The 27,661-nt window shown below is 44.0% G+C and overlaps 1 protein-coding gene across 9 annotated transcripts in view; it reads left to right on the forward strand.

Annotated features, from left to right (window-relative positions):
* The window catches only part of Tead1 (TEA domain transcription factor 1), a 253,906-nt gene that overhangs the window by 201,441 nt on the left and 24,804 nt on the right, over positions 1–27,661 (forward strand). For all 9 annotated transcript variants that reach the window (XM_076846902.2, XM_076846905.2, XM_076846904.2 and 6 more), the window contains one exon: positions 15,464–15,637. In XM_076846902.2, coding sequence (XP_076703017.1) covers positions 15,464–15,637 — 174 coding nt within the window. The remainder of the gene's footprint in view (positions 1–15,463; positions 15,638–27,661) is intronic.

Raw genomic sequence — 27,661 nt, forward strand, 5'->3', positions numbered from 1 at the left:
TGTGTTGCCAATGCTGCTATCATTCTATCAGGAAAATATGTCATGCAAGCAGTCACAGTCCGTGCTAAATAACCAGGATCCTGAGCAATTGGAAGGGCCTTCCCAGGAAAGTTTGTGTTCTAGCTAGGTGGGAAGGCTCCCATGGGTGGGTGTGCAGGGAGACGCTGTGGGCCAGAGGGACTTGGCAGCCATTACCAGAGCAGGAACAGGACAAACCCATGTGTGGCCCACTGATGTCCCCATCCATGAATCCTGAACCCTAATCGCTGGTGGAAAAATAGAATTGCTTCTATGTTAGGGGGAAAAATAAGGAAAAAGATGTAAAGTGGGTCATTGAGCCCATCAGGGAAGGGGGACCAGGGACAGAAGGAGGCCCACAGGATCACTCTTCTCCAAGAGCTGGGTGCTTTGGGAAGACAAGTGGTGCTGGGGGTTAAAATCCATGTACATGGGAGCATTAAAATAAAAATCAAAAGAATGGTGACCTTCATGGCCTAGGCTTCCTCTTCTTGGCTCTTTGATGGAAGGCTGGGCTTTGGCCCTCTTTGGCTGCTAGGAAGCATGTTTGTGTGACTCCCTGGTGTTCACCTGGTGCTTGTCTTCCCTCCTTGCCTTCTGCCCTCACAGCCCCCCCATGAGGTAGGTTCTGTTGGCTTCGTTTTACAGATAGAAACTGAGGCCCCAAACACAGCCTTCCTATTTAGAAAGTCTCTTAAATTTCCTGCTCAGTTCAAATATTGCCTCTCCAAGCAAATCTCTCTCTCTCTCTCTCTCTCTCTCTCTCTCTCTCCCTCCCTCCCTCCACCTCCCCCTCCCCCTCCCCCTCCCCCTCTCCCTCCCTCCCTCTCCCTCTCCCTGTGCCTCTCCCAGTCCCTCTCCCTCTCTCTCCCTCCCTCCCTCCTCCCCCTCCCTCCCCTCCCCCTCCCCCTTCCCCTCCCCCTCCCTCTTTCTGCATATGGTCATTTATGTTTTTTTAAGGACAGTGCTCTAAGGTGCTTGGAAGTAAAAGCCCCAAGATGATTTTACCCCTGGTAAAATGGTGATGAATATTTCATCACCATCAAAAAATATATATTCTTTTAATTAGAGGAGAATCTGGTAACCCCCTCCTTTTTGCTATGTTCTCCAGTTGTGGATCTTGTTTTTGTTCCTAGTTGTGTTGTTGGCCTTGACATTTTTGAACCGCTAACAGATTCCTTCAGTCTGTTCTATCCAAATTCACATGCATCTACAGGGAGAAGGGGCTGCAGAGAAGAGGGGCCACTGCCGCTCAGAGAGCCACAGCCTGTGCCCTGGTGGGATGTAGTGCCTGGTGCGAGACAGACAGTTACATGGGAGAGCTCTGTGACATTTGGTGGCTGCTAGGAAGGCAGGGTACGAAATGCTTGAGTGAGGGACAGACCAGGCCTGCTAGAGGATGTGACCCTCAAGCTGAGAGGTGGAGGATTGGACAAGGAAAGAGTAAGGCACCAGAACATTCTAGAGATGATGAATCTGAAGTATTTAAAGCAATAAATGACTATTTTAATAATTCCAGAGCTCATCAAATTTCAGTGTCCAGAAATACATATTTTATGCATGTTCAGAATGATACCTACCAATCTGAATGTTAAAACTAGATTTAGAATATTTGTTTAGTTAAAAAAGAAAAAAGTTGGCTAGATATTTAGGTCCCCAACAAGTGACTTCAAAGGTACTTAAATAAATGGAAGGGCTGGTGTGAGTCAACACCCTTGGGCCCCTTGAGGAAATAATTATTCTATTTATGAGTTGGGAGCCAGGAGAGATTGGAGCCTTTTGAACTATTACTTGCCAACCAGTGTTTCAGGCCCTGGGGATCCAGCAGCGATGGAAACTAAATTCTTACTGTCTGGAGCCCACACTGTTAGAGAAGGCAAACCACCATGCAAAAAGTACATGTGTAGACCTTCATGGGGTCTGCCTCCATGGGGCATGCCAGAACCCACAGGTGCTCCAGTCCCCTGTGTGAAATGGAGGAGGATATGCATATAACTGATGTACGTCTCCTGTACTCTAAATCATCTCTAGGCCACTTATATTATCTAATACCTGTCAGTGCTATCTAAGTAGCTCTTTAATTGTGAGGGAATGATGACAAGAAAAAAAAAAAATGTTCATGCCAGGACAGATGTTGTTTGGGGGTTGTATTTTCAATCTGCAGTTGGTTGAATTGAGGATGTAGAACCCATGGATACAGAGAGCCAACCAAGCAATGGTGATTGCTAATATGAGATAACAGACCTTCCTTACAATTGGAAGTTCCTTGAATTAGAAATCTTGAAATTGAAAACAGTGATACCATCTAATACATATGTTGATATGTATGACTTGTATTATGATACTAAATGATTTCAAATATTGCCAATCAAAACCATCTTACTACTATGAAATTATTTTTCTACAACCTTAATCTCAGTTGTGGATATCGCTTTGATGTTATGAGCACTTATTTTGCAGTTGAACACAAATGAGTTAAAAGTATGCGAATGAGTACAGGACAGGTCAGAAACAGGGTATGTCTTTGGTTTTAGTGGAAATATGAGAGCCTGAAGGGGGTTCTACTGCTAGAAGAAAGTCGTGGTTGTTTGACTAGTTGAAATGAGGAAGAATTATCAAAATTATTGACAGCTTTTGACACATTCTCAGGCACCAGTCTCTCATCATATAATGCATTCTTGACTTAGCAAATCTCTAGTGCTTTTACAGTAACGGCATAGTACCTCAGGACCAAGGCTGTGCTGAAAATGCGGATGTGTGGATGCTTTCTTTGGCTTTGAGATTTTTTTGTGACTCCCTGGACATTCGTTTACTATATTTTCGTTCCATTGATAGAAAAATTAAAGCCATCTAAAATATTCAGCTGGTACATTTTTTAAAAAAGTTGGATATGCTTTAGTTAAAATTTAGGAATCAATATTAAACTATTGATTTGATAAAGAAGACAAAAAAGTGACTAATAAATGAAAGGGCACTGAACAATCTAAACTTCACTTTTGGATTCTCTAAATCCAGGCAGACACATACATACATTATACATTTCTTCTCTATTTCCTTTGGTGGCCTAAGCTCATTGGGATCATGGAGTAACTAGGATGTTTTGTTTTCTATTGTGTAAGTGGAAGAGAGATTGTAGGTATTGTGGGCATCAAAGAAAGAAGTCGACTAGCCGGGAGCAGTGCGTCTTGTAATGCTTGTCACACTCTCTGTGAGGGACTAGTTCTGTTCCCTTCTACAGAAAAGCTTGGAGAGATTGCTGTCTTGGAGCTAGTGGCAGCTAGCTCGAAGCCAGTGTCCTTTATGATCTCCGAGAGAAGACACAACTACATACCTACGTCCTAGGTATGAAGCAAAGCCAAGAACCTAGCTTGCTTCCTCCTCCACCTGGGACTGCTGCCCTTGAAGCCAGCATTTCTTGAAACTCACGTCTTTGACTGATTGCATATTTCATTATTGCCATCACTAAAGACTTCACGGTCCTGTTACTTCTAGCAGTGTTAATACTGGTACTGGAACCAGGAGTGGTGTTAGCCAACAGCTTTTAAATGTTATTTGTGTGTGCCAATGCTATGCATTATCTCATTTAATCCTTATGAATTAGCTTGCCCAGTATCAGACAACCATCTGATAATTGGAAATGGGATTCAGATCCAGGCCTGTCTTCTGACTCCACGTCCTGAGATTGTGACTGCAAGGCTGTTTGGTCCATTTGTATCTGAGAAGTGGCCTGTTTTTGTCACCCAAGGCTATAAGAAGCTAATGGAAGAATAATCAGGGGAGGCTCGCCCCCTGCTGGTTCCGTGTCATGTGTGCACCAGACGGCCGCTGCCTCCCCAAGTTGGTGGTTGTTTATGTTGGTAGAGAACCAGCAAGTCAGTCCCTCTGTTACCTTTGGCTCCAGTAGAAGCTAAGAGAAAAACAGCAGAGGGTGAAGAAAGGAAGGAAGAGTCTAAAAAACAAGGACTATTTTAGAAGTGGTTAGTAATGCTTGAAAATATACTTTGTACATGATTTTAATGTTGCATATCAAAGGAATGTCAAGTGCTAAGTGCGGGATCCTCCACCCAGGGGTGGGTTATTTAAAAAGGCTTGGCCTGAAATCAAGGCCCAGCTCTGGAGACAGTTGGGCAGCTGCTTCTTTATACACACAAAAACTCATCTTGGGAAGCTAGCTGTAAGCTGCATCCTGTATGTGTCTGGAGAGCGGTTTTGCTGATAAAGCTTAGATGATTCCTCAACCCCCACCCTTTCCCAACCCCTTCAGCCCCTTGGTGCAGCCGCGTCCTGCCCCATGGCGTGCAGCTCAGTCCGTTCACACTTTGCAGGCAATAGCCTGGATGATTGATGCCTCCTGTGGTCCGGATGCCAGAATGAACAAGAGCAGGAGCAGGAAAGGAGCACGGGAGGGGTTTGCTTAGGCAGGAGTTATGTAACGGGAGAAGGGAAAGCTTTGGAAGGGAGAACAAGAGGGACAGGTGAGGATATGCAGACTGTGAAGAAGGGAAGTTTTCTGTGATGTGGTTCAGAAAACCCTGACCAGGAAAGGCGCTCCACAGCACAGCGGGAAGCCCCTGGGTGTCTTCCAGCAGTGGTGATCACGGGCACCTGCTGAGCCGCATGGTGAGCTGGCTGCCAAGCCTTCTGCTGTGAGTACAGGAACCGAGGCTCAGGAACACTAAGTAATTTTGTCAAGGACCACTGCCGGGAGTGGTGACCATGACAGCTTTGGCTCCACTGTGTATGTACCCTTAACCACTTCACTCAGCTTTTGAAGAAAAAAGCTATGCAAGAGTGAAACAGCTACCTCCAAGTGTGAGCTCCCCAGCAGGGTTGGCTGTCACAGGCCCTTTACGTTGGAGGGAGCTGGGCTGAGCTTTCTCTGGGTTGCTTTTCCAACCTGCTAGTTTCTAGGTTTCTTCCCAAAGCTCGGGGCAAGGAGCAAGAGAAGCAAACTGTTCCCACCTGTATTCTGGAACTTCCATCATGCTATAGTGGCATCCTCCCCCTGTAGAAGGAGAGGGCTGATGTTTGAATTTGTACCAGCCATGTGGTTCCTGGGGCAAATGACTTTGCAACTTGCCTTCAGTTTCCAGTCTGTGAAGTGGACATAATAGGTTCTCTCTCACTTTTTTCCTGTGGTAATTACACTTAATAACACATCTGAACACTGTTGAGTACTCCTCAAATGGCTTTTGAACTTGTCTTATAGTAATATATTGGGAGATCAGGCTAAAAACCTGAATGGGGAACAGGCTTGGGAACTGTGCTTACCAGATAGTTTGGAGTCTTTTTATTATTATTATTATTTTATTTTTTTTATTTTTTGGAGTCTGTTGAAATTCAGGTTGGATAGAGAATTTTTTTTATATAAATAAATTTTTTGTATAGGTAAATTTACATGGTCAAAAACCTACAAGCATAAAAAAACAGGAAACTTCCCTTTCTTCTAGTTTCTGTCCCACATCCAAGAAAATAATCATTACTACTATGTTCTTAAGAATATTTCCAAATGCTTCTAGAATATGAATATATGTTCTCCACCTACTTCCCTGTTTAAAAGAGGCTGTGATCTAGCATATGCTTCAGGAGAGGGCAGCTGTAGCATTGAGAGGATGGGTTTGAGAAACAGAAGTGATGTTGCTAGTTCAGGCAGTTGGTGACAAGGACCAAAAAGGCCTTGGGGATTAATTAGCTGTGAGAGATGGGAGTGGAGGGCTGAGCTTTTGAGGCTGAATTTGCTGATACAAGCTGAAGAGTCATGGAATAGAGGAGGAGGCAGGATTGCTAGGAATTGCCCAGGTGATAATGCACTTTCTTCCCGTACGTGATAAAGGTGTCGAAATTGGTATTGGAAACAAACTCAGAGAGTTTAAGTAACGGAGCCCAGGACCCAGTTACTGCACAGCAGTGTTGGCTATTTGAACTTTGTCTGAATCAAAAGCCAGTGGCTTACAGGAATTAGGGAAAGTGAAAGCAATAACCACGCAGGGAGGGCTTGTCATTCATTCTTGCCTTCCCAGAGATCATCTCAGTGTGGGAAAGTGACACTGACCCTCCCCTACCTGGGGGAGTGAGGAGGCTGAATGTAAGTCTCACAGTTGAACATTTGGAGTGAGAGGAAAGTGGGGGCACTTGATTTGGGCTCCAAGAGAGAAGTGAATTCCTGAAGGTGGCCTCGGCTTGGGCACCTCAGACAGGAGGCAAGGAGTTCTTTCTCCTGCTGCCTCTGGCCCCTTATCTTTATTACTAAGAGGCTGGAACAGTCCCGAAGCCTGGGGCTGCTGGGATGTGGGGGTGGGAGCCAGCAGTCCTCATGGCTGAAGGAACCCAGGTTCTACCCGCTGGGGAACTGCAGGCCTCTGGCTGAGACTGCTCTGAAGTTCTGCAGATACTTCCTCCAGATAACCTTACTCCTTCCCATAAAGCAGTCTATCAGATGATTTAATGAGCCCAAGGATGGTTTAATTCTCATATCTTTATAGCTTCTTTCGAAGGCCTATTTTACCAGTTCGACTAACATTCCTTTGTCAGGCCTCAGATCTTGACTTTGGTTTGGAAGATGTGAACCAGTGCAGCTCGATGGAAATACAGCATTGATGAGCTCTGCACAGGGAAGCAGGGGTGACGGTGTATGAGGATTAGGCTGGAGAAGATCAGAAGCAGGGTTTCAATTCCAGATTGCCAGGAAGAGCCCTGCCTCTGTCCTGGACAGGCTGGAGAAGGGCGAGGGTCACTTGGGAAGCTTTTGAACAGTGGCTTCTTCTTGGAATGGGGGGTTCTGGGCAGTTCCCATTTCTGGTCCTTGGTTTAGCAGCCTCTTCCTCTCCCTCCATTCAGTGTTTGCCTGTGGCTTTTATAAGCGTCAACAGCACCCCAGCACCTGTGCAGCTCTCCAGGGCCTGCATGGAACTTTCACATATGTTTCACCTTATGTTGGCCCCTAGAGATGGACAGACCAGGTGCCTCCCTGTGTTGAGATGGAGAAGCCAAAGCCCAGAAAGGTTAAACAACTTGCCCCAGGCCACATAGCTCAAAAATAGCAGAGCCTGGATTCTAACTCGGGTGTCATTAATGTGTCCATCACATGCATAGAATAAATGGTCGGAAAGTACATTTGGCATTCCATGCTCCTAGAGGAAAGCTGCAGCTGGTTTGAGAGTTGGCTGTGCCCAGTCGTTTGGCCTCTCCCAGGGTTTTCCTCTTATGTTCCAGCAAGCTCCATCTTCCACTAGGACATGGGAGGTTGAGAGCCTTCCCAGGATGGAGGTGATGGTGAGGCAAGGCCTGGCCCCCCCCCCCCCCCCCCCCCCCCCCCCGGCCCCGGCCCCCTGCCGTGCTGAGCTGCCCTGTGAGCTCATCTGCACTCAGCACACACACCCTCCCGTGGCAACAGCCTAACTGCTGGGTGGTTTATTCTCAGTGTCTCTGAACAGGTCTGGGAACTTACCCTCTTTCTTCATTAGCCTTTGGGGATGAGGCAATTGAAAGCATCTGGAAATGTGGGTTTTATAGACATTTGACGGAGCCCCAGCCAGGCCTCCATCTGCTTTCCTTGGCAGGTCAGTTCCCCACCCGCCTGCCTTCCCAGTGGCCGTTCCACACTCAGCCGGGAGGGCCTTTTTCCCTGCACTTCTCCCTCCTAAGAAAACAGCAGCCCCTCTGTGGATATGATGGTGGAAATGGGAAGTTGGGAAGGTGAATCACTGCGTGAGATTCTAGAAGTGTTTCCAATGATGTTTCTCTTCTGGGAAGAGCACAGGCCAAGAGATGCACCAGCATGCGGGGTGGGGTGGCCAGGACAGGACTGATGCCCTGAGCAGTTAGCAGAGGAGAGGATGCTCACTGCAGATTCACTTCCTCCCTAGTAGGAGCAGAGTACAGCCTCCCCACCCCCAGCCCCATCCGGAGCTGTGTGTGCAAGTCACTTTCTTGGGTTGGCTCCATGGCCATTCCTTGTTCCTGCAGGGCTGGGGGGCCGTCAAAGTCTGCCCTGGGGATGGCCAGACCCACAGTCCAGTGGGAATGTGACAAGATGCAAATGTAAGTGATTTGTCCTTGTTCTGTTCCAACCTGTACATTAGCATCCCTTGACGTGAGTTATTTGTCTTGGTTTCTTTAAATTCTTAAGTGGATTATAATTTTTTTCTCTTGGTATTATTTGACAGCAGTCATTTTTCAAGGTTTTACTACGTTCTTCAAATAGTTGGAATTTTTGGGACAAGTTTAGGAGAAGGCTGCCACCTTCAGGCCAGTGCACTGCACCGGCATATTGTAAGACATGGATTTGTAGGGCTTTTCTTTCCTTTTCTACAAAAATGGAACTGCCTCATCAGAAGTCTCTAGAATAGATTAGCAGTACTTAAAAAAAAAAAAAGTACACGCGAGCGCGACAGAGAGAGAGGAACAAAATAAATCCCCCAGTGACCATTTTTGTAAGTTCTGTTCTGGTTTGTCTCATCTGCATTGACAGGCAACCTCCCATCCCACTTTTGAGTACAGTTTCTGGGTGCTGCTGAGAAGGGACCTCAGTATGTAGAGATCTGGAGAAGGCACTGGGTATCCAAGGGAGGTGCAGGGGCCAGCTCAGAGGCCTCCCCGCTCAGCCACCCTGCATTCCAGTGCCCACAGTATTATCTGAACAATAGGAATCACCTTTTATTTCTGCTTTAAGTTTTAGTATTTCCATTTTGTAGCTGTCAAACGGACAGCACTAATTTCAAATTTTCTCATTTTTTAAAAAATAATTATTACAAGGGCAAATAACAATAGTGACAAACTATGTGTTAGGCATATTGTTACATAGGGAGCATGAAGAAAGGGACCTGAAGAATAGCTGCAGGGGAATAGGAAGGACCTTTCCTCAACTCCCAGGGAATCTAGATAACCATTCACAAGCACATATGTTGAGCTTTTAAGATTCCATTCACCATTATCATTGTTTGCAACTGCTGTGAAGAATAACCGGAGAGATGACAGCTGTAGAAGGAGATAGTGGGCATTTCCCAAAGTCCTAATAGACATCTGTGTGCCTAAGTGTCAGGTGCAGCCATAGTCCCAGGTGGTTTTGTTGCAGGTGGGGTTTTTCCAGTATAGCATCTGTCTTTGGGAGGGGGGCTCTCCATGCACCCAGGTGCCCTAGCTCCTGCTCAGCTGCCTGGAGACCTTGAACTGTATGAAAGCTTTGCAATCTGACCCAAGTTACATTGCAGTCCAGGGAACTTGTGGCCAATGTAGAATAAACATCCTGAAGTCATATTTTTGTTTCCTTTTATAGTTTGTACCCTTCCTTAAAACTCCATGTTGTACCAAAATAGTTTTTGATTGACTAGTAACACCTGCACATCATGTAGAAGCCAGGTTGAACTATGGGGCCCATAAGAAAAAACATTGGTCTGCTGCCCTGCATCTTCTACCTCCCAGTTCCACTCCTTAGGGACAGCTATGCGTGGCCCTTTCCGCCACTTCTTGGTGTATCTACTTCCACCTGTGTAAATAATATATGAGATACTTCATGTCTCATTCCATCAATTTTAGACAACCTCTATTGATGTCTAACTATGGAGGACTAGAATTTAGCTCTCTCATTTGGCCTGCACCACCTACTCTCCACTCTTTCCCTCCACTCTCTTTCTCACTCTCCCAAAACTTTTGATTTAATTAACATTTAGTGTTTGTTACAAACCTGTGTACATTTTGCACAAAGCGCTGTGATGTATTAGAACCACTTTCTTAATTAGAAAGTTTTTGTTTTTTCCAAAGTAAATCATTGCCGCCTCTTATTTGTTCAGGTTTTGCCTACCCACATGAATTCACCCTTAAGGTTCTTCCAGCACTCTAATACTCTCCAGATGATGGTGTCAATCAGGGAATCCTGACGCCTCCAGGAGCCTTACCCTGTCCACTCCAGACTTGTTGCTGGACAGGTCAGTGTCCAGCTATTGACCTGGTTAGTTCCTCAACCTTTCTTCTGGGACCAGCCCTATCTCCATCTTTTTTTATTTACTTTCACATCTTTTGGCTGCATATTCTTCTTTAGCTGCTGAGAAAAGATGCTAGGAAGGTCAGTTTTTCTGAAACCTGATACATCTAACAATGGATTCTGCTCTCGTGTCATGGGTAATTTGATTTTTACCTTCGACTTGTGAAACTTTATTCACATTTTCTAGGTGGATTCTGCATATATTCTTTTTAATGAATAACACTGTACTGGAGAATAAGGTCATTTTTATAAAAAAGAGCAAGTAAATTCTACTTAAGTTATGTGATTTGCAGGAGAGGTGGAGATGACTTTCTTTAATGTCTGCTGCATCTTTGTAGGAATCTGTGAGAACACAAGTTTACATAGACACCATATCATTCTGACTATGGAAGCAATGAGCTAGTTCCATATGATCACTTTGTTGAGTCTGAAGATAAACCTTGTGGTATTAGGACATGGATTTCCTATTATATGCCAACACAGTGCCCGGCATATAATAGATATAGGTGTGCTGGTGGCTTTACTAAACTCCATCAAAGAAATATGCAGAGAGGCCGGGTGCAGTAGTGCATGCCTGTAATCCCAGCTGCTGGGGAGGCTGAGGAAGGAGGATCATAAATTCAGTGCCAGCCTTAGCAATGGCAAGGCACTAAGTAACTCAGTGAGATAAAATAAGGCTGGGGATGTTGCTCAGTAGCCGGGTGCCCCTGAGTTCAATCCCTGGAAAGAAAGAAAGAAATAAAGAGGGAGAGAGGGGGAGAGGGAGAGAAAGAAAGAAGGAAAGAAAGAAAGAAAAAGGAAGGAAGGAAGGAAGGAAGGAAGGAAGGAAGGAAGGAAGGAAGAAGGAAGTGCAGAGAGAGTATCATTTCTGTTGCTGTTCTTGATACATTGATGACTAATTGTGCCTCTATTGAGTGCCTTTGAGACTTTTTAAAATTAAATGAGTCAAAGTAACCTGTTTGAGATATTAAGAAAATCTAATTTAGGGCTTTGACACATATATTTCTGCTCATATATTGCCCCAGATAATTTTCTTAGGAGAGTATTTGTTTTCTGCCCTATGTAATTGCCCAACCCTCTTTTGTGTGCCACCTATAGTTTTGGGGAAAAGTATTACAGATGGAGAAAAAATGAGATTTATTTGGGAAGAATGGAAGGAAGCAAGTGAAGGATCTAGCCTAACTTGATGTGGTGGTGCACACCTGTGTGACTCAGGAGGCTAAAGCAGGAGGATCAAAGTTGGAGGCCAGCCTTGGCAATTTAGTAAGGCCCTTCACAACTTAAACCCTGTCTCAAAATAAAAAGGGCTGTAGAGTATCCCTGGTTTCAATCCCCAGTACCCTTCATACCCCCCCACCCCCCTAAAAAGAAAAGAAAAATCTAAATGTAGCCTTTTTCCCTCATAAGGTGAACTGGCAGAATAGGGAGTAGTGACAGCCTCACCAAATCAATTTTAGAATTTTAATTTCATGAAAACTTAAACCTCAGTGTAGCAGGTAGCTGCTTCTTTTGAGGCCTCTGGATTTGGGGACAAAAGTATCCCTGCCCTACCCAGGTTGATTTAAGGGGAGAGTGAGTTCTGTTTGTTTCAATGTTGTAGTCTCCAGGACACCTTTATTTCTTTGTATTCTTAGAAACAAAGTCACCTCTTGGCAGGAATAAAGCCGCTCAGATGCCAGTGGTCAGGGTTTGGTTTCAAGTCACCAGCCTTGGAGAGGCAGTGCCTGATTTCCTTTGGCAAAGACATCCTGCCCCTTCTCAGTTCCTTTCAGCCACTTGGACACAGAGGTAATGTCCTCAAAATAGAGAGCTTTGAGGACTCTTGTCTGATGCATCTGTGAATCATTATGTTTATCCTGAATTCTAATTTAATTTTATAGAATTTTGGGAACACTATTCAGTCCCCCGCTCCCCTGACACTTGCTTCTCAAATGAACTTTCAGGAAATGTTGATGGAGCAGAATTAGCAGGGCTCAGGCATTTTCTTCTGACAGACAGTGTGGTTGATATTTGCAGCAAATGCAAGGGCTGGGGCGTTTACAGATCCAAGTTTTATTCTTGACTTCAGGACTATTTCCGGCTCTGTGACCTCAGGCAACTTAATCTCTAAGCTCATATTTCCTCATCTGTAAAATGATTTTAATAAAATCCACCTACAGCATTGATGTGAGGCGAGGATAACCTGAGATCACACACAAGAGCCCACCGCTCCGGCCAGCCAGTAGGCACAGGTGCCTCCCCGCCCTGTAGCACAGGTGAGAGGCCCCACTCCAGCCAGGTCACGGGAGGCCATAATCAAGGACTTGAACTGTCACGGGGCTTTGCTACTTACTTCTACCTCTTGGCTTATTTGTGTTTATTTTTCTTCACTAGGCAGGAGGGATAGCTAATGGTAGAGAAAGTTCTTTTGCTTCTACCCCAGGATCTAGTTAATCTCACATGATAATAACCATAAGGATAGAAATCTTAGCAGCTCCTATTTATTGAACACTTTGTGACTGCCAGGCCCTCCGCCAGGCCCCTTCTGTGTGTATTGAGTTTTACAGGCATCTTATCCCCATTGTACACGGGAGAGAACTGAGATTTCAGGATCAGGCTGGCTCCAGGCCTTTCTGTTTTGTTCTCAGCACCTGGTTTTCAGCTACACCTTCATGACCCCCGTTGAAGTATGGTATAATTTACCTTCCTGACCTCCTGCGGTGTTGTCTCTGAGTCCAAACAGAGACATCTCAATGTCCAGAAGAAGAAGACTTCAAGTTTTATAGCTGTGTAACATCAGCCCCCATCCCTGACTTAGCCTGCGGTGACTGGCAGAGCAGGAGAGCTGGGGGTGTGGAGCTCAGGTGGAGAATCAGATTCAAGTCACTGTCCCCAGGCTCTATTGTGCTCCATTCTGTCCCATGAACTGTTCCTACAGGAAGCAGCAGAACTGGTGGAAGTTGTGTCTCCCAGAACAGGTAGGGTTGGGAGCTAGTGTAAGCAGAGGTTATCAACCAGAGTTGGATGCATAGACAGATAGCTGGGTGTCTAGATAAGGAAGGAACAACACCTTTGCCGTGAGCTCCTGGGGCACACACTCCACATTCATCATTTCACCTCTGATTGCCTTTGCACCACTGTCTGTGCCTCTGAATTTACTGTTTTTTGTTTTTAAATCCTTTTGCTCACTAATGAGACTACATACAGCTCCTTAGTAGCTGTAATTGTGCCTCATTTTTTCTGCAGGTTTTTGTGTGTGTGTGTGAGTGTGTGTGTGTGTGTGGTGTGTGTGTGTGTGTGTGTGTGTGTGTGTGTGTGCTGGGGATTAAACCCAGGCCTTGTGCATGCCCAGCAAGCTCTCTACCAACTGAACTATATCCCCAGCCCCCCCTCTGTAGGGTTTTGTTTGCTTATGGTTAAAAAGATGAGACAAGGGCTGGGGGTGTGGCTCAAGCAGTAGCACGCTCGCCTGGCACGCGTGTGGCCCGGGTTCAAGCCTCAGCACCACATACAAAAAAACAAAGATGTTGTGTCCACCAAAAACTAAAAAATAAATATTAAAAAGTTCTCTCTCTCTCTCTCTCTCTCTCTCTCTCTCTCTCTCTCTCTCTCTCTCTCTGTCTCTCTCTCTCTCTCTCTCTTAAAAAAAAAAAAAAAAGACGAGGCAACATTTGAGAAACTCTGTACAACAAAGACCTGCATCCCCATATGATCTCACACTCCTAATGTATCAACCTTGGCTTTCTACTTTTTACATTTCTTACAGTGCAGGCTCACTTTGTTCTTCCTGAGTAGCCTGTAGCTTCTCAGCTACCCATAGGCCACCAGGCAACCAGTCCCTGGAGAGGGTCTGTGTAAGAGTTGGGTAGGCTTTCTCTTTTTTATTTACCCGGAATCTTTTAGGGTCTTGGAAGCTTTGATAGAACACTTTAGAGTTGATAGGAGAGGGCTTGACCCTCCCCTAGAAAATACCAGCCCAATCACACTGTCCATATGTGGAACAGTGACTTGAGATGAGATGTCCAGCTTCCTGCCTTTCAGCATCATGGCCAGAGATCCATGGCATGGTAGCAGGTTAGCACTTCCTTGGGTTGTGCTTGTAGGATTTTGTGAGCAATTGAGTTTGGGAAACTTTGGGTTATACACAGTTTTAAAATGTTTCTTTATGGTGGTATTCTTAATACATTCGTACTTTATTTTATATATATATATATATATATATATATATATATATATATATATATATATATAAACAACAGTATGTACCGAGTGCTTATTCTTTGTTGGAACAAGGATATTTGGTAAATCCCTTGTGTAGTATCTCAGTTCAACTCTCCAACAACCCAATGAAAGAGAGGTTGTCACTGCCCCATTTTAGAGACTTGCTCCTGTCACAGCTAATTGGCAGTGAGAATAAAGTTTGTGCTTGAGCAGCCTGAGTCTGGACCCTATGTTCTTTTTTTATTTTTTGTACCAGGGATTGAACCCAGCGTTCTTCTACCACCGAGATTTATTGTAATCTTTTTTATTTATTTATTTTATTTTGAGACAGGGTCTTCTAAGTTGCTAAGGCTGACCTTGAACTTATGATCCTTCTGCCTCAGCCTCTGCAGTCACTGGGATCACAGGTGCATACCACCACACCCAGCCAGCATTGGTGATTTTTAGGTGCTCCTTGGGGACTGGGATGTGGCTTGGGTTGAAAACAGTTACCTTGACCACAAAGAAATATATGTAAACTATCATGTCTTAAACTAAAGTAAGGGAAGAAAGGGTGACCTTTGTACGTTAAATGATACAGCAGAGTCTGAGTTTTTTGTTTGTTTATGCACAAGTAAGTGACATATATTCTTTTCTACTGTCCATATAGACAGTAGATCCTGCCTTCTTGGGACCCTGACTTTACACTGATGACCATGTATTGACCAACCCTTATGCAGAAGTTTCACATGGGTTACTAAGGAGACTGATGGCAAAGAGGCTCAGTGCTCTTACTCCTGCTAGAGGGAGGAAGTCTCCAGGAACCATGGCTTAGATCACAACCTACAAGCTACTGCTCGGAGACCTGAGGCCAGAAGTGCATTCTGGGTGATGACATCATCTAACTACACACACATGTTTTTGTTGGGCTTACATTGTAAATAAATGGCTCCAGAAAGTGTCCCTGTCATCTTCAGCTGAGTCAAGTGAAACTGGATGGTGGAAGTATTCCTTGCTTTGGTAGTTTGGCAGTTATGGTGTTGTTCATTACCATGTCTGCAAAAAAAGTCGTTTTTAGGCACTTCAGGAAATATGACCTTGTCAATAAAAGCCAATGACTGTGTTCACCCTAAGCTCTGCTGGCTTTTCTTAACATGTTCATCTTTTCAAAGGCACAGAACCTAGGCTATTCAAGGCCTCATGCCCGAATTTCAAGATTGCCTCACTATTCAAGAAGTGCTTAATCCAAGGGTTTGTAATGGGAATGTCTCTGTTGGTTTCTTACAGTACAACAAACACCTCTTCGTGCACATTGGGCATGCCAACCATTCTTACAGTGACCCATTGCTTGAATCCGTGGACATTCGTCAGATTTATGACAAATTTCCAGAAAAGAAAGGTGGCTTAAAGGAATTATTTGGAAAGGGCCCTCAAAATGCCTTCTTCCTCGTAAAATTCTGGGTGAGTAAAGTCATTGCTGTGATTTCTGTGGTTTGTGTTTAAATGTTCGCATCTTGGGTGTGCGTGCAGCAGGGCACCGTTGGCCATCGGCTCGCACTGACTGCGCCTCTGTCTGCTTCTGCAGAATTGCCAGGGGAGCACAGACTCGCCTCTGTAGGGCTGTCCTCCTGCGGGCATCTACTTGGTTTGCCTGGAGGCATTTGTAGTCTCTTCTGAGGGGTGAGAGCCGGCCTCTTTGGCCTTCTGAGCTTACTCACTCAGTGACTCACAGATGGCTGGAGTCACAATGGAAAACATGGAGCACTGTTGCCTTTCTGTTTCTTCTCACCCCATTAAAGCTAAGTGACCTATAAATTTCACTGGAGCCCATGACCTGGAGCTGGGATGAAAATAAAGTTATGTGTATCAAGAACTTGTATCAGAGAAGGTACAAACTGGCTTTGCACAGTAAATGCTTTATTCATGCTTTCAAAAGGACCTGGGTGAATTCCCTTTACTGCAGGAGCTTTGCTGGTGTTCCTCAGGCTCTGAGAGCAATTTTGCTGTCCCTTTTGCACTAGTCAAGCTTGGACCAGAATAGGTAGAGATATATGAGACCAAATAACCTGCTAGTACTGATTGTAGCCGTTTATAATTCTTCATTGTTCACAAAAATAAAAAGGAAGTCATTTTAAATGTCTGTGCCCCTTTACATGTCACTAAAGGCCCTAAATAACTTGGTTCCAGGGTGTGGTCTTTGGGTTCTGCCTGACCCCTTTTGCCTATCTGTCCTGCACCCCACCTTGTGTATGTCTGGGTGCACTTTGCTTTTTCCTATTCCTTCCTCTGCGAACAAGCCAGCTCCTCCCTTGTTAGAGCACTGTCCTCATTTAAGCAGAACATTGATTTTTCTTTTAGTCCCATTGCATTTTGTAGTTAATCAGTTCCCATGCTGGGTCATAATTATTTGGATGTGCATCCCACTCCCATCTGGACTCCGACTGCCCCCAGGGACCTTATTCATAGCGTAGCCTCCATTTATTGAATGCCTGCTGTGTGCTAGGAGCTGCATTAAATGCTTTACATGCATTTCATCTAGTCCTCACAGTTTAAGTGGAATTTGCCTTGTGTCCAATTAAGAAAGGCGGCTCAGAGATGACAGGGGAAAGGCTTCCTGTAGGTGGGGACTCTGGCACTTGAAATCAGATCTGTCCAACTTTCATGCCCCTGCTCTGGTTCCTGGCTTCATAGGCCTTTGTGGACCCTGGCCACAGAGATTGTCGACTTTAGACACTATTTCTAACACCAAGCAAATGCCCAGAAAATGTGGAACAAATTGGGTGTCTTAAAGAAGAATTCACATTTTAAAACCTTTGGGGGAAGTTTGCATATTAAATTTAGTTTGTTTAGTCTATCCTTCCATGGCAACTGGATTTCAGCTTTTGTATGTCCATATTGAAACTTGGATAGAGGTGGCCTTTTCCTTATAATCAATGTTTATGGAATTGGTAATTCATGTGGACAACCTGAAAAAGCAGGAGCAGTTACTTTCCTTTTCTAAATCAGTGACTGCCTTCTAGTGATTGTGGTGGTGGTTGGAAATCAGTGATATGATAACACAGTAGCTTTCACAGGTTCACTGTTCCTCGGTCTCCTTTTAATGGATCTACAAGATCAAAATCGTTTTTGTTAGAATACTAAGCCATGATTTGCCTTTTCCACTCTGCTGACATTCACCCTGATGATACAAAAGCAATGATACAAAGGTACAAAAGCAATTACAGTGGCGTACCCCTGTAATCCCAGCAACTCGGGAGGCTGAGGCAGGGAGAATTGCAAGTTGGAGCCCAGCCTCGGTAACTCAGGGAGGCCCTAGTGAGACCCTGCCTCAAAATGAAAAAGGGCTGTGGATGTTTCCAGTGGTAAATTGCCCCTGGGTTTAATCTCCAGTACCCTCCCACCCCACCCCCCAAAAAAAGCAACAGGGTAAAAGTTCTGGCAGTTTAGTAGAAACGGAGGCATCAGCTCTACAACTAAAATGTGTGCACCATTCAAAGCAAGAGCAAGTCCAGCCAAGAGTGTCCTTTATGAATTTTATTACATCATTTTAACACATTAAAAGTGATTGTGATGAGCATGTGACGAAAACAATTGACATTATTTGTTGCTGAAGATCAAATTCAAGCTCACAAAGGAAAATTAGAATTTTGGGAAATTTGTATCCACTTTAGAGAACTTGACAGCTTCCCAGTACTTTAAAAGACTCTCTGATGAGAAACATGGTTTGATATGATTTTAATAATGCTTTTAATTAGGAATTCCCAAATAACGCAGTCTTCATGGCAGATGTTCAGTGTGCGGTGTCCAGTGTGAGTTGTGCAAATACAGAGGCAGTTACTCTGAGATCAGATATGTACTTATTAAATTAAGATTTATGGGATTAAAATTGAACACTTCTCTGAATATTATAGGAAAAAACTACTCCTTCGGTATGATTGTTGGGAGTACTTAACCTTTATCAGGAAATTCAGTTGTACCTATGTTAAAATAAAGGAGTGAAGGCAATTTAAATTAGGTTTGCAATTTGACATCTCACTGGTTTCTTCTAATGGCTCAGTGAGAATGAATGACATTTAGAACATCCATCCTTGAACATCTGTAGGTTCCCATGGGTACTTCTTAAGTAAGTCTAATGCTTCCTTTATGCATATTAGCAACTTGCTTAGCAGATTTTCCTGTTTTTCTGTAAATTCCATAAATTACAAATACTAAGACCATTCTCCTTTCTTTTTCTTCTTTCTCAAAATGCCTGGAGTCTCTAGGTTGTGAAAATTAAGAAGTAGAGTCATAATTTGTTCATTTGATCGCTCCTGAAACTCTGTTCTCAGAGCATCTGCCACCTCCAACCTGGGCTCATTTGGGCTAGACCAGGAGAGGGGTTTGCTATGGAAGACAAATCTGATGCTCCATGAAGGACCCACACTTAAGCCCAAGGTGTGGGCACCTCAGCTCTTGACCATTTGATACTTAGATGTAAGAGGGATGCAGGGAGCCAAGTAGAAGCCAATCAGTGTTCCAGGTGGAAGATTCCAGCTGACCCCATGATATAGACCCTAGTAACAGATGAATGTTACAGCCAGGGATGCCACCTGCCTATGCCATGCCACCTCGAAGTCTCTCAGGACTTAGTGGTATAGATACCCAGTAACCCTCTTAATGTCTGTGTATCTGGTGAGATCTTTTTTTTTTTTTTTTTAAGCCTCATTGTGGTATGATTTACATACCAAAAAAATTCATTTGTGCTGTGTACAATTTAATGATTTTTTTAAAAAAAATTGTTTGCAGAATCACATAACCACACTATAATCCATTTTTAGAATATTTCTGTCACTCCAGAAAGATCCTCTGTGCCCATTTGTAGTCAGCTCCTGATTTTCACCCCAGGCCCAGGGAAGCATTAATCTACTTGTCCAGATTTGTCTTTTCTGGACATTTCAGGTAATGGAATTATTCAATGCATGGCATTTTGCATCTGCCTTCTTTCACTTCTAAAAAAGGCTTTTGAGATACCATGAGTCAGTAGTTAGCTCCTTTTCATTACATAATAGTGTATGGATATGCCATATTTTGTCTAGATAATAGGCATGCAGATTGTTTCTACTTTGTGCTATTATTAATGATGGTGCTAGGAAGTCTGTGTACAAATCTTTGGACCTATAATTTCATTTGGGAAGAGGGAATAGATACCTAGTGGTGGAATTGCTAGGTAGCTTGCTCTATATTTAACTTTTGAGAAACTACCAGATGTTTTTAACCACTTTACATTCCCATAGGAGAGATCTCAGGGGTTCACCCCCTCAGCCATTATGTCTCCAAGTGTTGGGGTAGGAGGGAATTCCAGGGACCTTTTAGACAAGGGGACTGGAGAGCAAAGGCACAGAGACAAGGTGCATGTGTGCTGAGTCTCAGGTGCGTTGCGGTGTTGCAGCTGGGGCCCCACCTGAATGGGTGCAGGTTTTGGAAAGACAAGGAATCTGGGTTTGTGTTTATCAGCAGTAGGGAGTGGTCACAGGTTTTAACTCTTTTCAGCCTAGACAGTAATGGTGTTCTCGTTCCTCAGTGTTAGACTTCCTCTGCATTCTATGTATTCTGATTTAATTCTTTCCCTTTCCCTTTTCATGGCCGCTTTTTGTAAGATGAGTATCCTTTATCCAAGAGGCTTGGGACCAGAACAGTTTCAGATTTTGGAGCTTTTGAATATTGAAATATTTGCATAGACTTTACCAGTTGAGCATCCCTAATCTGAGAATCCAAAATATTCCAGTTTCATACTTGATGAGTGTTATATTGATGCTTAAGTTTCAGATTTTGGAACATTTCAGACTTCAGATTAAGGATGCTCAGACTGTATTTCTTTCTCTTTGTTTTTGCCTTTTTAAAGATTTACTCCTGTACCTTTTAATTCCACACCCTATTTAATTTCAAGGAGAAGAAAGATGATTTTGCAGGAATAAGAGGGAAGGGGCTGCTCTTTTATGTGAACCTGACTATCATTGAGAACCTTCTTTAGGCCAGGTGCTGTGTCAGGCATAAGCACTTCCTCCATATTAATTTAACCCTTGTCTGGTACTCATGATCATTCCCACCATGCACTTGATGAAATGGAGCCATAGTGGCAAAGTGACTTCTGTTAAGTCACACAGCTGACAAATGCCAGGTCAGCTGAACTCCTAAATCCACCTCTTGCATCAAGTGTGTGGCCTCTGCCAGAGTCACCAATCTGTCATTAAAAACTGTGCTTACATCATTTCACTTAAATAGAAGCCAGTGGTGGTGACTGAAGTGTAGCAGCTCAATGGTTTCTTGTCCTGAAGTCCTGTCATTAAGAGAATGCTCTGGTGTGTATGTGTGTGTGGGAGTGAGAGAGAGAGAGAGAGAGAGAGAGAAGGCCGGGGGGGGGGGGATGGGGGGAGGTATATTGTGATGTTTTGTTAGCTTAAAAAAAAATAAAATAAAAATCTTGCTGACTGGGAGATTGCCCCTTCTGGGCCTAGCCAGCTCTTAGAGACTTTGATACGTAGACTAGATAGTCCAAAGGCAGACCTCCTTCCTCTGTGTGGCCCAGACACCCTAGGAGGCAATGTCCCTCTACCTTAATCATGCCAGGGCCAGGTGCCAGCCAACTAGGGAACACCCTATAGCCCAGAGCCGGTCAGAATCATTCGAACTACACAGTCCTAAACTGTTCGCCCTGTTCTGCCCAGCTCTGTCTCCTGAAACCCCAGTAACATCCTGGGCCCCAGCTCTCCCCTTGTCTTCTGCCTCCTGACCCACCCTGTGCCTGAATAGCCCTGCAAGCCATGCGGCACCTCCCATCCCTGGAATCTGTGAGTCCAGGTGAAGTCTGTTATTCTGAACCTCTCCTGTGCCACCTCTTGTGGCTGCAGCTGGCTGACCATCTCATAGAAGACCAGACGCCAGGTGAATAAACCACCTCTACAGGTTGAATATCCTTTGTCTAAAATACTAGTCACCAGAAGGGTTTTAAATTTCAGAGTTTTTCAAATTATGGAATGTTTCCAGAAACTGCTGTTTAGAGTATCCCTAATTAGGAAATCCAAAATCATACATACATACTCCATAATATTTTTGAGCATGTGTCAGCATGGATAAAGTTCCAGATTTCAGATTCTGATTTTCAGGTGAGGGATGCTCAACCCATACCAGGAAATTTAGGTTTGACTAACTCTTACTAGAGATGTCAACAGAATTCTATTACCTGCCTTTGGCAGAGATGGGAAGAAGCATAATGTTTACATTATAATTATAAAGTCAGCATAATGGCATTTAGATGGTCTTGGGAATAGGTAATTTTTAATTCAAACCTGAATGCACCTTAAATACAATCTAATATGGTACATGTGTATGTAGTTTAGTGAAGGAATACATTAAACAGATACCCTGATTTCTTTGTCCACATCCTTCCATGTAGCCATATCCCTAATTATCATTTTTAATGACTACATCATATCTGCTTTACTGGATGTGTCATAATTGAACTTATTTTATTAGATTATGTGGCTCTGTGTGTTTGCACACGTATATTTGTAAGTGTGGAAGTAGCCAAATTGCCTTTATTTTATTTTATTTTATTTTTTTTTAAAGAGAGAGTGAGAGAGAGGAGAGAGAGAGAGAGAGAATTTTTTGATATTTATTTTTTAGTTATCGGCAGACACAACATCTTTGTTTGTACGTGGTGCTGAGAATCGAACCCGGGCCGCACGCATGCCAGGCGAGCGCGCTACCACTTGAGCCACATCCCCAGCCCCCAAATTGCCTTTAAAAATACTGCAGCAGTTACTCTCCCATGCCAGGAATGAGTAGATCAGTCGTCTTAATCAGGCTTCCTAGCATAATTTAGAATAAAACAAAACGAACAACTTTCTATTGTCACTTTATTTTTTTTTAATTCCTCTATTCCCACAGTCACATTTTCTTCCTACTCTTTCCTTACTCTCCATGGAAATAACCATTATTATTAAGGTTACACATACCACATTCCCTCAATTCTGGGACATGCTTGTTCCCATTCCAACAGTTGTAAAAGTGGGATGATTCCCACACCTGAAACACCTTGCCCACCCTGGGCAGAGGAGTATGGTTAATATATTTAATTATTGCTTGTGTAGCCAGCATACAAGTCATCTCGCCATGCCTTTGTCACCACAGTTGAGGTATTTGAACTGGTTATACCACAAACTATTGAATCTTAGCTTAAATTTGAATCCCTATTTAAGACATCTTAGAAAAATTGCATATCTGTGTAGTACTGAAATTGTGATTCTGACTGAAGAAGACTGTGGAGCCAGCTTTTTGGTTTTTTTTAACAAGTGAGGCCAACATTTGTCATTAGCAGATAGCCATACTTCTTTCTTCCTTATAAAAACAGTAATTCATGCTGTGTGGGCACCGGAGGCTATCTGCCCCGGGTGGACGTTGGGCCTCTCTGCAGCATTCAGAGTCATGCACATGGGTTTCCAGTGACATTGCAGACAGTGCATCTGACTTAAAGACAGGGCAGGGGTTGTGGGATTGATCTGAGAATTCCCAGAGCTCCAAGGCCAGAGTGTGCCTCAGCGGATGTGTGCCCTGAAGAATGAAGACCCTAGTACAGCTCGCACCTGTCAAAAGGAATTCATTTCCAGCCCCATGAAGTTTATGAAGGAGATAAAATTATATATGAATTTAACCAAATAAGGAATGCAGATGAAAATGAACATCTTTGGAGAGGGTTCAGGAACACTGGTTGAAAGAAAGCTATATGTTTTTAACCTGCTATTCATAAGCCTTACAGCTAAAAACTATTCATAATAATCTTTGGTATGGTAAAGACTTAGTCTTAAACTTTAATTGGAATAATAAAGAAGGTAATATGAAATGGAAATTGTATAGATATGTGTCATTGTCGGGTTATGACATTTTAAAATATACATGTAATACGTTTCTTCTTCCAAATTGTTATTAGTTATATCTTAGAAATTAGGATGTATGATGTTATGCTGTAACTATTTATAATGCTTTTCTTTTTACAATTCATGGAATTATGATCATCATAAACAATTAATGATATGTTCACGGTCACTTGGTTTACTTTCTTAACCTTATTTATTTATTTTTTAAGGAACAAAATGTAAAGTTACCTATGCTAACCACAACAGATGTGAGAAAATTACACAAAACAGAGAAAGGGGAAGGGGGCAGTCTTTAGAAGATGCATCTCTCTTAGTAGGAATGAGATCAGATTTGTTCAACAGAATGAATGACGCCACTGGAAATAAAACAGCGGGGCTGTCTTTGAGAAGAAACTGGGTGCACATGTGAACTGGTGGAATGGACCCACCATAAGAGGTTCAGCCTGTTTCTAATTGGATTCTGCATGATTTAGGTTGGGATTGTAGACTTGAATCTGTCACTTGGAGCCGAATGTCCTGGTTACTATTCATGGAAGCGGGAGCTGGCAATATGGAGTCATGTGCTCCCCACATGTTCTGCACTGCTATCAGTAACAAAAGGCCTTTCATCTCAACTTCTCCATTTCTCCCTACTTCTATCTCATCTCAAAGTGTGTTAAGTTCTGAAGTTCCCTGGACAGTAGTTAGTGATGAAATGACCCGAGGGGAAGAAAGATTAACCAGGCCATAGTACCACATTCAGAGGTGTCTGTGGGGCTAATGTTCAGTGTTCTCCAGGCAGACTAGGGCTATATGATTGCCTTCACCCAGGCAGATCATCTCCTGATAGGCTGGCCTTCCTGTTTCTTTCTTCCTTTTCTTTTTTTTTTTTTTTTTGTACTGTGCATTGTACTCAGGAGCTCTCAACCACTGAGCACATCCCCAGCCCTTTTTAGTATTTTATTTAGAGACAAGGTCTCACTGAGTTGCTTTGTGCTTCACTAAGTTACTAAGTCTAGTTTTGAACTTGCAATCCTCCTGCCTCAGTCTCCTGAGCTGCAGGGATTACAGGTGTGCACCACTGTGTCTGGCGGCCCTCCTGTTTCACGCACAGGAATAGGAATCAGTACATTTGCACATCCACTCATTTTGGTTTAATTAATATGAACAGTGCCTGGGGCTTATTAGCTTTGGCAGCTGCCTGGCATTGCTCCCATTCTGCTCCCCAATCCTGTGTCGTAAACTTCTCTGTAGGCCTTCCCAGGGAGCAGGGCCTCTATCTGTAGCCTTTGTTTGTCCAGCAGTATAATGTATGGAATAGATTTTCAAGTTTGTTTTCTAATTGAATAGCTGAAAAGTTACTTTATTTCTTTCAGTGAATAGGCCTAGAGGAATTGTTGTACCTTGGGAGTGTGGCCACTTTGCCAGTTCATACTAACACCTGATAGAGTGTTGAGGCATTTACAGAAGAAAGGGGAGACCTCAAGAGACTCACACAAAACCTCATCCTGCAGTCTCAGCCTGGAGGAGATAGATAGATGTAAGAGATTGTGGCTTGCAGGCCTTGGGTCTACGGAGGGATGGCAGGCAGTGGCGCATGTGTGCGCGGGTGCACACACACACACACACACACACACACAGCCGGTGAATACAGTACTGTGGGGTAGGACTGGCAATGGAAATGTGGGCAGAAGTTATTGTGGAAGCACAGAGGTGAGACCCTTTTTGCCTGAGAACATTCTGGAAGTCCTCACCAAAGACATGACATTTGAACTGAATCTTGAATGAATTTGATCAGCAGAAAAAAACATGGGAAAGAGTTTTCAGTGGGGGTCGGGGTGGGGGATACTTGTACAGAGACTGGGACTTGTATTGGAAGGTCACAAGGGGTCCTTGTAGGTGCTGGAGAATGAGGAGAAACATGGGCCCAGGGGGCACCTGCTTTATAATATCATTCTTGAACCCCCTGCATAGAAATGAATGAAATCAAAGGATGGGACAATCTGGGAAATGGGTACAAAAGCTTACTCTGCTTTTTTCCAGTCTGTTAACCTCTGCTGCATGCCAGATACTGTTATTAATTTTAGACCTTGAACTCTTAGGACATCCAGACACAATCTCTTAAATTGAGAGTTGTCTTGACCTCACAACCCATGCTTTCTTTCCTGGGTGGGTGGTTGCTAATAGCACTCAGGTCTGGGGCCCAACCTGCATATGGCTGTTTAAACTCTGCTCCCTGCCATGATTCCAGACTGAGCCACTGTCTCCAACCGCTACTAGCCTGAGGTCCAGGAGAAAGCAGACACTGAGGTACTTGCTCTCTTAGCTTCACTGTGGACCTGCTGGCAGTCCACCTCAAGAAAGGCCTGTGAGGGAAAGAATTGATGTGGCACAGTCAGGGCGGCTGCTTATTTCCAGACTCAGTTTTTCAAGGAGTAGATGGATTATCTGATTTATCAGGGATCATGCTTAGTTGTTTAAAATTGAACATAGACCTAGGTCATATGGGAAGTCCTCTCTCCCTGTGCTGATGGAGATTCAAGGTACATCCTCCTACCATTCTAATTTTTGTTTACATTTCAAAAGCAATACAGGTGTGTTATGAGTAGTCTAAGCAGTTAAAAGAATACAGAATAAAAAGAAAGAGATCCTCATGCATGTACATGTCAGCCAGATCCCAAGATATGAAATGTGTCCTTCCAGATCTTTAAATTTATGTCTGTGAACATTGTACATACACATGGTATGTTTTTACTCACGGGGGCGGGGAGGATTTTTGCTCTTATTATTTTGCAACTCACCACCCCCCCACACACACACGCACACACACACTCCATTTAAATTTCTTGGGTGCAGGATGTTTCTTAAAACAGTCAGAATTTGAGGGTAAGTTTTTCTTTTTTATAAAGACAACTTCTTAGTAAAGTCAGATTTGGCAAAACAAATTGCAGGCTGCCCAGTTAAATTTTAATTTCAGGTAAACAATGATTACTTTTTTGATGGCCATGCAGTATTTGGGACATGCATGTGTTGTTTGGAGGCCAGGGGGTGTAGCTTACTGGGAGAGCACTTGCCTAGCCTGTGGAAGGCCATGGGTTTCATCCCCAGCACCTCAGGGAAAACAAAAACCTAGAATATTATGTGGTGTTTATCTGAAATGCAAATTTAACTGGGTGCTTGTATCTTATCTGCATATAATTGTTACTTAACTAAAAATAATTGGTTGCTTTTGGGTTGTTGCTGTTCTAAGACATTTTGTGCACAGACTCCAACCCAGAAAAATGTCCTGTTTTCAGGAAAGGGGGGGTCTCTAGGCCAGTGTTCACACACCTGGTGAACACAAAGCGGTCAGGGCCGGCTCAGCTGGGCGCCCAGTCCTCATTAACTGTCTCTGTTGGAAAGAACTGGCCTCCGCAGCTCTGTAGTTTGGGCTGAGACCTTGACTCTTTCATCCAGCCGCTGGTGCAGTTGCCAGTAGCATTACCTGAAGTTGTGTGGAGGATATTAATTGAATTTTTTTAAATGAATGCTGGTATTTGTCGGAATTTGCAATGCAAACAGACAGCCTTTCAAGCAGTGCATATTGTAATTAGAGCAAGCTTTTAAGATTCTTTGAAGTACTAAATGTTTATGAAATTCAAATAGGGGTGCCAATCTGCACAATAAAGGGGCCCTTGGTGGTGTTTTTAAAAATCATCTATTTTGTAGATGTAAATATATGCCATAATTAGTGGGAAGTAACTTGAAGCGCTGGGCCGGCTGAGTTTATTTCTATTATTCTTATTTAAAACAGCTGTGGCCAGAGAGCTGCATCTGCTGTCCCGTTGTGTTGGACTGGGACACAATGGCTTGAAGTGAACAAAGTGAATGTGCTCCTCTGAGCACTTCCCTGAGGGCAGCTCCTTCACTCTCCCCAAGTGCTGGCTGTCTCCTGGGGAGGTGTTCCACCACCACCCTGACTTCCCCCACCCCAGGACTCTGCATGCCAGTGGGGGCCTGGGCCAAGATGCAAATGCATGCAAATGAGACGGCCGGGAGGGCTTAGGGGCTGCCAGCTTTCTCCAGACCCCCCAGCTCTGCACTGTCTCTTAGGGCCCTTCTGCCTAGCGGCTCATTGCCCAGTGCAGAGCAATTGTCCTTTGGCGCCTGTGGGAGCAGCTGCAAGGCCCGCGCGGCATGCCCTGCCTGGCCGAACCTCACCATGTGGCAGGCCTGGACAGCCGCCCACAGCAGGGCCAGCTCCCAGTGCCGCCTGCCAAGGAGCCAGATGCTGCCATTGGAAAAAATTGCTTCACAATTTGAAATCTTGGTCCTTTGATCATGGCTCAGAGAGGATGCAGAGGAGAGGTTCAAAGCGGTGGTTTGAAAACGCCCGCGTCTCCTCGCATCCATCAGTGCCTATTATACTGTCTCTTGTCAGGGACAATCCTCTTGATGTTTTCATTTTTGCAACCAAGTAATTCCTGCCCAGGCCTTCCAAGCCTTCAGGGTGGAAGGGAGAGATGGGTAGGAAGGGAGTGCCCATAGCCTGCTCCTGCCCTGGCCCCTGCCCTCCCCCTGCCTTAGGGGTTATCTCCCTTCCTTTGTTCCAGCA

The sequence above is a fragment of the Callospermophilus lateralis genome, chromosome 2, assembly GCF_048772815.1.
Source record: "Callospermophilus lateralis isolate mCalLat2 chromosome 2, mCalLat2.hap1, whole genome shotgun sequence".
Taxonomy (NCBI): Eukaryota; Metazoa; Chordata; class Mammalia; order Rodentia; family Sciuridae; genus Callospermophilus; species Callospermophilus lateralis.